The sequence below is a fragment of the Squalius cephalus genome (genome assembly GCF_949319135.1).
Source record: "Squalius cephalus genome assembly, chromosome: 4".
Classification (NCBI taxonomy): Eukaryota; Metazoa; Chordata; class Actinopteri; order Cypriniformes; family Leuciscidae; genus Squalius; species Squalius cephalus.
Window position 1 is genome coordinate 32,983,554 of NC_137125.1, and position 11,815 is coordinate 32,995,368.

The 11,815-nt window shown below is 38.0% G+C and overlaps 1 protein-coding gene across 3 annotated transcripts in view; it reads right to left on the reverse strand.

The window, feature by feature from the left end:
* Positions 1-11,347, reverse strand: part of phf21b (PHD finger protein 21B) — a 62,065-nt gene extending 50,718 nt beyond the window's left edge. For 2 of the 3 annotated variants that reach the window (XR_013820872.1, XM_079868901.1), the window contains exon 1: positions 10,947-11,347. Coding sequence is in view for 2 of the 3 variants with exons in the window: in XM_079868901.1 (XP_079725027.1) it covers positions 10,947-11,000 (54 nt within the window). In the remaining variant the exon portion in view is untranslated. Of the gene's footprint in view, positions 1-10,523; positions 10,644-10,946 lie in introns of those variants that run through there. The other variant, XM_079868902.1, reaches the window with a different exon arrangement.
* Between the last annotated feature and the right edge of the window lie 468 nt (positions 11,348-11,815).

Here is an 11,815-nt window from a genome sequence, read left to right on the forward strand (position 1 = left end):
GCATACATCTAGCTTACACATTTACCCAAATTATCATACGCCTGTTTAACCGAAGTTAATTTGGGTGTGTTTCTCCCATCCCCAATGTCACTTCTCTGTGTTTTACGGCCCTGATGAGAACGTCGGTCTCCTCGGCTGTGAACCGCTCCTGGCGCGCGCCTGGCAAATCCGCCGTTATAATAGGAATCCGCTATAGAATAAGCGTGCCTGCTCTTAAAGGGAATGTGAGATGACGCTCTGATTGGTTTATTTCACGTTATGCCCAAACCACACCTATGAATAATGAAGCTACTTCAGACCAACCCATTTTAGATTTGCGTCAGGCGCAAGAGTCATTTATCCCGCCGGTATAATAGCAACAGCGCCCAAGACCCGCCCACAAAGTTACTTGCGTTTCGCACTTGATACTTGCGTTTCAGACCGTTAAAATAGGGCCCAAAGTGATGCATTTTCGTCAGTCATACATAAATAAAACTGGTAAGATTTTAATGCATTTTGAATACACAACAACCAGGTTTAAATTTACCATCACTTGTATTTTTTTTAATCTATTTTTTAGGTTAAAATTGTGTCATCCAAATGGACTGAAATTGAATACTCAATTCAAATGTATAAATCTTAAAGCTACACTGTGTAACTTTTTTAGTTGATTCTTAGCAAAAAACACTTAGTTCTTTCAAAAATATATGTGCTCATTAATGTATATTTACTTCTTTCAAGTAATAAAGTATTCTCTTAAGTTCATAATCTGCCATTGAAAGTACATACGGGTGAGGGGTTCGAATGCCGGTCGCCATATTGCCCCTCCATCTTGAAACTACATTAGCCAAAGAGGGACATGCCTGTAAATTCAAGCTTCGCCTTTTGCGTTTTTTACTCAGTGACACCGTGACGAATGCGAGGGGGAGATTACTCGCGAGCTCGCGAGTGCCGGCAGATTTGAAAGATAGTGTGGTGTGTGTGTGTGCGTGCGTACTCACATTTGAAAGAGAGAATTAAAACGTCAACGCGACAGACAAATCAGCCAGACCATAGTCAATATTGGAGTAACTTTTCCCAGATGGAAAGAGCTCATGAGGAGAAAAGATTTTAAAACGGACGTCGAGGTTGCCTGCTTTCTTCTCGACAGGTAATTCAGCCTGTTGTAATTCATTTGTGTAAATTCGAAGTTTTATAGTTGCTTGTCTAACCATAGCATGGTTGTGCATAACGCCAGAACGACCTCTAGTATAACTTCATCCTCGCGTCAATGGTGAAAAAGTATTGTTTACCTTGTAACATAAATCTGTGCTGCGACGGATCATAGGTGATGGATAGTTTTAAAGGCGCAATTTTTTAAGCTATATAAAAAAAGGACACTGTAAATTTTTGTTATTTTTAATTGCTTTTACTTTGTACACATTGTAAGGTTAGCCTAATCTGATTATGCTGGGATAGCCGATTCCAAGGGTGACGTTTACCTCCTGACATCTGTCTTGTAGTTTTATTCATTTTAGACGTATTGTTTATTATTGTCATGGACGAAGTCGATAACTGGAAGCCATGTTAATCTTGGAATAATACGGCCACCGTAGGAGTTAAAACGCCCTCGGAATTGAGAGGAACAGAAACTAATATTCACTGGGTAGTCATATACAATTTCACCGCTAGATGGGGGTAAAAATCACACAGTGTAGCTTTAAATTTAGGCCTAACTATTTATGAATGTTTATTTCTAGCCTAAAACAGATAATATTTTGGGGACATAACTGGCAAATTTGTGTTGGTAACTGTACGGTTGTAAGTTCAAATAACTTACTATTTATTACTAGTTGATTCATAAACTAATACCTTTTATTATTGATCAAGATACTTCTAGGGTGCCTGCAGTACGGTGGCCCAGTAGTGCACAACACAACGAAATTTAAAAAGCAAACAAAAGTTCACTTCACAACGGAAATAAGCCACAACACAACGAAATCAAGCCACAACAATCAAGCTTGATTTCATTGTGTTGTGAACTTATGTTTGCTTTTTAAATTTCGTTTGAGTTGTGCAGTACTAGGCCACCGTACTGTAGTACGAATCATAAAAAAGTACAAGATAAACAGGGTTCATGCAAATTACATGTCTTACTATATTTCTGATGGTCAGAATCTGTGAAACAATAAATTATTGATCAAATGAAGACCTTTTCCCAATCACTGGCCATAGTAATGCTGACTCAAACACATCTAAACTATTCAGGCATCATATTCCATCATATTAAGTAGCGCAGGAAATGGACCGGAACATCAAAACCAGTAAAGCAAGTTGAGACTTCATCTTTTGAGGAAATTGTGTGGTAAATCTAACAGACAGTTGGGTTCTGTTCCAAAATACTAAACAGCCTCGCTGTATACTATAGGCAGTTGCCTTCTGAGACAGCTTTATCATTGAAATAACAAACATACACGTATGGCATGAAATAAGATCAGTTTAGCTATTCGTATTGATATATTATTTGGTACTAAATTTTAAGAATATTTAAAATTGCGTCAAGAGACTTTTTTCACAAGCTCATTACAATGCTTTCTTTAAAATTGGCCGAAATATTATAAGGCACTGTAAGTAGGTTTTGGAACAGGGCCAAGAGTCATCACGTTGACTTGTTCAAACAAAGTAATCCTATTGGTCATCTAACGTGATCTAATCTCATTACCTTATTAGTCTCACAGCACAGAAAGCCAGAGCGTTGAAGCAAATGTCACGCTCAGTGACGGAATGGGCCTCATGCACTCTAGAGAAATTTACTACAGGTCTTAGGGAGCACATCTGTCAAGCTCTAAAAAGGATTAAAGAAACATCATAAAAATGGTCCATATGACTTGGGCACTATATTCCAAGTCTTCTGATGTTATATGATAGCTTTGTGTGACAAACAGACAGAAATAGAAGTCCTTATTCACTGATAATGTCCCACTCCCCACCCCTGGCTGCATGGCGTGTGTTGTTACAGTATTTAACTTTTTTGGAATGATATTTAAATAGAAAACTCATTAAATAAGGTTTAAAAAATAGCGAATCAAACAAAATACAGTAAAATTCAATTTATAGGATCTGGAGATATTTCCAACTGGACACACAGATCACATGTCTTTGAAAAGCCCTGCTATCTCAAGAAGAATATTAAAGTCCCTTTGTAGTTGATCAATTTATCCATTAAGGGCCCTTTCACACCTACCTTGTTTGGTCCGGACTTTAGGACTTTTCAGTTTGGTCCGAATCAAAATTACAGGTGTGAAACCTCCCCCGGACCACGGTCCGGACCAAACAGACGAAATTTGGTCCGACGAAAAGAGGTGGTCTCGGTCCGGATCAAACTGTTCAAAGGTTTGGTTCGTTTCTAGTGTGAAAGCATTTTCTGTATGGTTCGGACTTTCGGACTATTTACAGGAAGTCCCGGTGGTTCCCGCGTGGCCTAAACAACTGAAGAAGAATATTTATGTGCAGATCTGTCAGTCCTGCCCACAGCGTTTCTTCCAGCTGATGCGCGCGCGCACACACACACACACACACAAACACACATTTGTCCAGCGTCCTGTCGGCGATGATAAAATGTTCGCACAACGAGGACGTTCATTTGGCGAATTTGAACTAGCCTCGAGTATAGTTGGTGCTGCAGGGAGTAATGCCATAATAATAACAGTATAGTGGCAACGATATGCGTCTGTTCATTCATTCTTGTCAAAGTTTCCCGCCGAATTGACAACACGCTGACGTCAGACGCACGTCCGTTTACAACCCAATCAATGTCAATATGCAGCCATGTAGATGATGACGACAGGACGCAAGTACGTCATGAAAAGTTCTTTAGTGCGCTCGCATAATTGCAATGTGAAACCAAATCAAAACTAACCAAATGTATACAAAGTATCAAAACATGAACTCTGGTTCGGACCTTGGTGCGGACTTTCAGGTGTGAAAGGGCCCTAAAACTCATCTTTGATCACCAAAATGACATTTTTAAAAGTTTTTTCCTTGAAAAAATATTCTTCATGCCTTAAAATAGCTTGAATGTAACTCTACACACTTGCCTCATTTAGTAAATTCTAAGTAAGTTCTATAAATATATGCAAACTAGCCCCGCCTCCACTCACTCACACCAGCTCAGAGATCCACTCGTTGACAATCACACATTGATCTGATTGGTTACAAGGTAGTTTGTGACCCAGCGATTTCAAATCGTGTTTTTGAGACTGTCTTTGGTTCACTGCAGTTTTAAGGAGAAAATACTCAATACGTAATGTGTTGACATGAATTTGCACATAGTTTGTCTTATTATTAAAAACACCATATAGACATATAAACAACATTAAAAGCTTGATTTTCAGATTCAGGTCTTTAAGACAATGGAGATGATGACAAACTTGATCACTTTGGTCTAAAAGGCTTTAATGCTTCACAAATATTATAAAGCAAGGCATAAATCACTTACATGATTTAATGTCTTATGAGATTGTGTATGAATGGCTCTAGAAGTGTTTCACAATAATAGAGTGAAATACATCAACAGAAATAACCGCATGAATGATTTACCGCAGACGGTGTTGCTATGAGACACAAGGACAGATCAAAAACACTGCTAGAATCATTAAAATGAAAAGCTTCAACTGGCCGTCCATCATGCCTTTTTCCTACAGGTCTTATAACCTCACACACTGAGCTCAAACATCATGTCTGAACATGAATGATTCGCACTGTTGTCCTAGTATCAGACTGTGTTGCCATTGGATACGACCAGTTTGCCTAATCAAATCTGAACTTGAACTTTGCAAAAATATCAATCTTGTCGATAAAAATGGATTGCGTGTAGTTTAGATGATGTTGTGGCATCTAGTGACTTTGATATTCTGCTGGAAAAAAAATAAAAATTCCATATCCCGTGAAGTGATGCAATCGAAACCATGTTTTAACCAAAGGCCTTTTTTCATCTCCATATCTGAATGTTCTGTACAAAAAACATGCAGCAAAAACACAAAAGGAGAACAACTGAAGATGCTTCATGAACCTCCTTTTCATAAAATGATAGTCAGTTATGACCAGAATAAAATAGTGGAATAGTAAAACTCATCATTAAAGCACCAGTCAGTCCACATAGCTCGAATGCTATTATTTCAAGTGGTCTGAAGCCTTATGAAAGCTTTCCGTTGGGAAATGACCCACCAAAGCTCTGAAATTGACTGAATACATCATATGGACTAGGGTTGGGTAAAAAAAAATAGAGATTTTTCGATTTTAATCGATTTTTATTTGATAAAACAATAGTAGGCTAATTCTTAAACCCCAAGAATCGAAAACTTTACTTTTATCAGGCAAACATAATCCAACCAGTAATTTGTGTCAATACCCAGCCCTAATATGGACTATGCCAGGTTGATGTCAAGCACTGATTTTGACCTCAAACCTGCAATATTTTTTGATTTAAGAAATGCAGAGTGAAAAACAACTTCAATTTGTGTTGTGTATTAGCTAACATACGACTTCCGAAAACTTGAAATACAGTGCACAATATGGAAAAACAATTATGGAATTGTAATTTTTGGATAAACTATTCCTTTCAAAGCAGGTCAGTAATCTCACTCTCAAACTAACCTCCAGCTCCAGGAGGAGCCGTACATGTGTCTTCATTAACATCAGGATCATTTAGCAGGGCTTTCCCGACCACAACGCAAAAAACGAGGAACTCACGTCCTGGCCAGGACTGCACGGGAAAACAAATGAAGAACTCACTACATCTCTACAACTGATGCTTTGTGATTTCCTCGCGTAAAGTACCTCACATAAAAGTACCAGAGTTTTAACATCCTGTTCCAGACAAGAATAAATCAAACCCACACAACATCAATAATTCAATTTCAATCCATATTTGGCTTTGAAACTATGGGTACTGTAAAGCACAAGACGGATACGAAAAATATGATATTTGTGTCCATTCGACTTTGTGTTGTTCAATGCAAGAGAGAAAAGGTTTGAAGAGAAGAGATAAAAGGTTTGAAGTGAATGGTAACCATTTTCTTTTATGGGTTATCAGTATTTACACTTTCGTGTCTTATTACATAATATGCACATTAAAAGATTTTTTATATTACACTCAGATTCTTTTTAGGGCTGAAACTAAAGATTTTTTTTATTATTATTATAATTTTTCCTAGTTAATCTATTGTTTATTTTCTGAATAGTCGATTAATCTTTTGGTTCATTTACCAATAAATAATAAACATAACTAATCTATGTATGAACTTTTATCTAATGATACTATTTATGACTAAAGATCAGGTTTATGCAGTATAGGCGTTTACTACGACTCACAGTCACTTTTTGGGATTTACAGCAGCAACTGCTTACAAGTGTGAAACCTGAAATGTTTTGTTCCGTCTTGAGATTAAAGTAGCTGTTGAATATGTTAATTCACCCATATGATCAAACAGCTCAAGTCACAACAGCATTCTAACCATCCATAGCAGTAACCATAGCGACAATAACAAAAATAAAACGGTGAAGTTTAACAGTGATTGTCAGTGAGTTATTAAATAAATGAGTCCTATCAAGGCGTAAGTTCATCCATTAGATACAATTACGTTAAATGCTTTGTAACTGGTAGCAGAGAGTACGCTTGAGCCATGCGTCTCGCAGCATCGCACCCACTGCATTCGTATAAAACCGGATGCTGTATAAACAGCCGTATTAAAGGGATAGCTAGTTCACTCAAAAATGAAAATTAGCCCATGATTTACTCACCTTCAAGTCATCCTAGGTGTATATGACATTCTTCTTTCAGACGAATATAATCGGAGTTATATTAAAAAAATGTCCTGGCTCTTCCAAGCTTTATAATGGCAGTGAATTGCTGTTTCTGTTTTGAAGTCCATAAAAGTGCATCTATCCATCATAAATGTGCATCTATCCATCATAAAAGTGCATCTATCCATTATAAAAGTGCATCTATCTATCATAAATGTGCATCTATCCATCATAAAAGTGCATCTATCCATCATAAAAGTGCTCCACACGACCCGGGGGGGTTAATAAAGGCCTTCTGAAGCGAAGCGATGCATTTGTGTAAGAAAAATATTCATATTTAACACAAAGTAAAATTCTAGCTTCTGGCCAAACGAACATACACAGTCTATGACGTACTTGCGTCTATGACATCAGAAGTAGCGTAGTGCGTCATGGAATAGCCTAAATATCAGCAGTACGTCGCATTACTCGCATAAGTTGCGCTTGTATTTTCATTTGGCTGGAAGCTATTTTACTTTACAAAGTTTTAAATTTGGATATTTTTCTTACACAAATGCATCACTTCACTTCAGAAGGACTTTATTAACCCCCCGGAGCCGTGTGGAGCACTTTTATGATGGATAGATGCACTTTTATGATGGATAGATACACTTTTATGGACTTCAAAACAGAAACGGCAATTCACTATAGGCCTAAAGCTTGGAATATTTTTTAATATAACTCAGATTGAATTCATCAGAAAGAAGAATGTCTTATACACCTAGGATGACTTGAGGGTGAGTAAATCATGGGCAAATTTGAATTTTTTGGTGAACTATCCCTTTAAGCACAAAATATAGGACTGACAACCGTATTCTAGTGCTGCGTAAAAAATGTACTATAATAGTCTAAATACATACACTGCTGTTTGGTTGTTTTGAGGTAGACAAACCCTGAGAAGTTGTGCTGCTGTGGTAGGCCTGTGCCATTTCAGTTTTACAGCATTTTATTTGGTCTCTGTTAAAAATAAATCCTGCCCTTTAGATCGGGCTCAATATTTCTGTGATAACAGCTGATTTTCAACAAGCCCAAGAGTCAGAGCCACCATCATTGAATGACCATAAACACCGCAGCGATTAGACGCATTCAACGCAAATCGACTCATTTACGCAATCGATTATGTCGACACGTCGATCCAGCCCTAACGCTTTCACATATGAACATTAAAGCTGCTGTCAGTCTGTGGGACAGAGTTACATAAATCACTCTGGACAGAACGCTGAACTGCTTTCAAGCAAAGAGATACAAGTGCTAATGCATCAAACTTATTCAACCTTTAAACATTTACTTTCTTCTGTCTCTATAAAATTTGATTTTGGGTGAACCATTCATTTATCACATGGAAATGTGTGTCACATCTCTATGAATCTGAATAAGCAGACATTGCAAATGTTTTACTGCAAACTAACGAAAACAGGGATATTTTTGCAGGAAGCAAAACCTTATTCTATTGCAAAAGACTAAAACAACACAATTCATTTTCACTGTGCATAAGGGACACACACAGGGATCAGTTTAGGAAGGATTTGTGAGCCCTGAGAGAGACCAAAAATTGAGCAAATCAAAGCTCAAGACTTACAGCAAGTTTATGAGTGTTTCTGGATCAGTGATGCAACAACTAGCAAGAAGACAACAATACAAAACCCTCTCGCATAATATGTGTTAAAAACTCACAAGCTAAGACAGATATTTATATATGAATAAAAGTTATTTGCCCTGCGGGGAACTTACAAAGATACTTACAAAGGCTTCACACAATTATGATGTTCTCAGTTAATAAATACTGGAGGGTTTGCTTCCTCCCATCATCTGCATTCATTTACAAGCCTCCTTCAAATTAAAGTTCGGGTGAAATATGAAGAGGATGGGTCAGTACAGACCCAGATGACAAAAAAAATGTCCAATATCATGTTCAGTTACATATTTCTAGTTTCTAGACACTCACGAATACAGCATTTAGCATAAATAAGCTTTAGTACTGACAAAACACCCTGCATTCACTCAGCAGTCGCTTATAAATGTGGTGGTTAGGTTTGCAACATTCTGGATTTTCTACATACTACACATTTAGAATTCACTTCTCAAAGACTTTAATAGTAAAAAGGGAAAAACTGTTAAATAAATTATAAATTGTACTACAAAGTCGCAGCCTTTGTTGGGGTTATGAAAACCTAAACATGAGAATGCCTTGAGAAAGCAACGTTTTATGTTTTAAAAGGTTTACATTTAGCGGTGAATTATGACACCTTACTTTAAAACCTCTGGAATTTGATCTCTGAATGCGATATATGGGTATGATTATTGCATTATAGAATCATCATGGTGCCTTATAATTCTGTATATCCTTTGATTTAATCACACAATAACAAAAATATCATACTTGTAGCCCATTATATGTATTTGCATGTATTTGAATGCTTTTCCTCTAGTATTTACTGCATTATTTGACTCTTAAGCATGAATAAGTTAGTATTGTTAAGCATTTAAACTGTGATAGACACTATTAATTAGGAGAACCTCATAAGGAGTGTTATAAGGCCTACAGAGGCTTGTGTGTAGTGTCTTGTGTGATGCTGACTAGTGTTTTCTCCTCCCTTCCCCCTCTCCAGAATGGCCATGAATGAGCCCTCCCCCCAGCCAGAAACTCTGCAGACTTTTGCTCCATGTTAGGAAGAAACCAACACCCCTTCAGCACAAAATGGAAGCTTCCACTATCAAACTGGGGTACACCAAAAAAAGCCTCACAACAAACATTTCACACAGTGGCAACATTTGACATTTAAAACACGTTGAAATGCAGGCGCGCGCCGCTGTCCGAGGTGCTGAAACTGCGTTACGAACTGAAACTCACAATCGAACGGACTCTAAATTCAGTCATTCTGACAGGCGAATTCAGTGAAGGATTGAGACCTTGTGTCTAACAAACCAACAAACCAAGGCCAAGCAGACGAATTACCAGTGAACACATGAATAATTGCTATCGGAACGCTATAGTATTGATGACCTTGCTTTTTGAGTCGCGATTATTAAAAAAAAGTGAAAGTGAACTGCAGAGATCGAATCAAATTCTACCACGTCGTCATGTGACCAAGAAATATAACCCACCGGGAAGACTGTCGATAAAGTATCGAATAAGTACGTTGAGGCTAAGTACACACTGGACAGCGATGTTTTAATGCAACATGGCCGAGGAAGTGAGCAACTTTCCTTCACAAACTCTCTAGAAACATGTCGACCTACTAAAAATGGACGCTACAATTTACTAAAGAACCAAGACGATGTTCATGTGCACATAAAGCAGTTGTTGTTTATTATGATTTCACTGAGCCCAGCTAATTTATAGTATTTTTAATGTGTTTTTCCTTGTATGAAAGGGGGATTTGTTTCCAAAATGTCGCTTAATGCATTCATGAGGCCAAATATAATCCCTATTAACTGAATTATTACTTGTTTTTCCACTTAAAGCAGTTATTCTGCTTTGCCTTTAGTGTAGTTGTTTCTTAAGCTCACCGTTATAATATTAAACACATTTAATCAACACGATTCTTCCCCAAAACCAACCTAAATGTTTTCAGAACTTCACAAACCCCCCTTGTGTTATTTGGCAAAGTCACGTAAAGGACAAAGCGTTGAGAACGTCCGTAAGAACTAGTGATGCCGATAAAGTTTCTCGCCCCAATGTAAATGCCCCATTCTTCAACGCTTCAAATAAAATAAATTACCTGTGGGTCCCGCTTCATCAGTGCAACTAGTTTCTAAACGAAGTAAAACAACGAAAATGCGTTTCGTTGAAAGTGTTTCAAGTTAGGATGTGAGGGAGGAACAAAGCGGCGAGCAGCGAGTCCGTTTGAACCTCATAAATATTCAAGTCTCGTCCCGATCGCTACACAAAACCGCCGCATTATTAGTGCAAATCGCTAAAAACACGCCGCACGCGTGAAAGTGCATCAAAGAACGTTTTAACAATATGCGCTCAAAGTGATTATGGCGTCATAAAGGCGAAAGAATGTTACCGTTGTATGACTCTAAAAGGCTACGAATTCCACCCGAATTAAAGCGTTCGAACACGGCTGATGTCCGTCTTATAGCGTTTTATTCATATAAGAATCCCAGGAAAGCTTGAACAAAATGCCATTTTTATTTACCTGATGACATTGGACTTCTACTTTGAGTGCTTCTTGAAGGCCTTGTAGCTCCATATTCCGACTTCAGAAGCACTTTTCCTCCACTTTCGACGCGATCCGCGTTATTTGTGGCGTAATACAAATATTTTAAAAGCAACAATAACAATCGCAAGAACTACTCGGGCTGCACAGCAAGTTCTCGCTTCTTTACTGGCCGTAAGACTCATCACCCACTTTACGCCAGTATAAACAAAAGTGCTCAGAAAGCGACCTAAAGGTTCCAGCAGTCACGTAAATTCACTCCGTAATCCACACGGCAAACGCCTGAACGACCTATCCGTAACGTACGGCTTTATTTCTAAGTCTTTGAGTTGAAAAATGTGGAACTATATTTTGTCCGAGTGCGCGGCGTGATTTCACTTTGCCTGGGGAAAAAGTTGCGCTTCGGTTGTCAATGCTAATTCGGAAAAGTTCCCGGATGGAGCAGTGAAAGAAGAACTCTCCCTTCCTCTGTCGCGTGCACGCGCTCCCTCAGTCATGGAGTCATGCGCGCTCCCGCAGTTCTCTACAAAAACCTCACCAGCAGAACTATAGGCATAAAAATCAAACAATATGGATCAAATTCCATATTTCTGTTACTTGCTTTGATAAGAGAAGATGAGTATTCTTAACTAAACAGAGCTGCTCACACTTACATGTTCTGTTAAACTAGGAAATTATTACAATTTTTAAAGTTATATATTTTTTTTTACACATTTTAAGAAAGAAATAATTTACCTGTTGAGAGTATGTTGACAGTCTGTGAAGTTGTAAAGCTGAGCTCCAGAAAATCAGTAATGAGGTGGCTTTGACAGTTACAGATTCGTATTTCGTATTCGTATATTCAGATT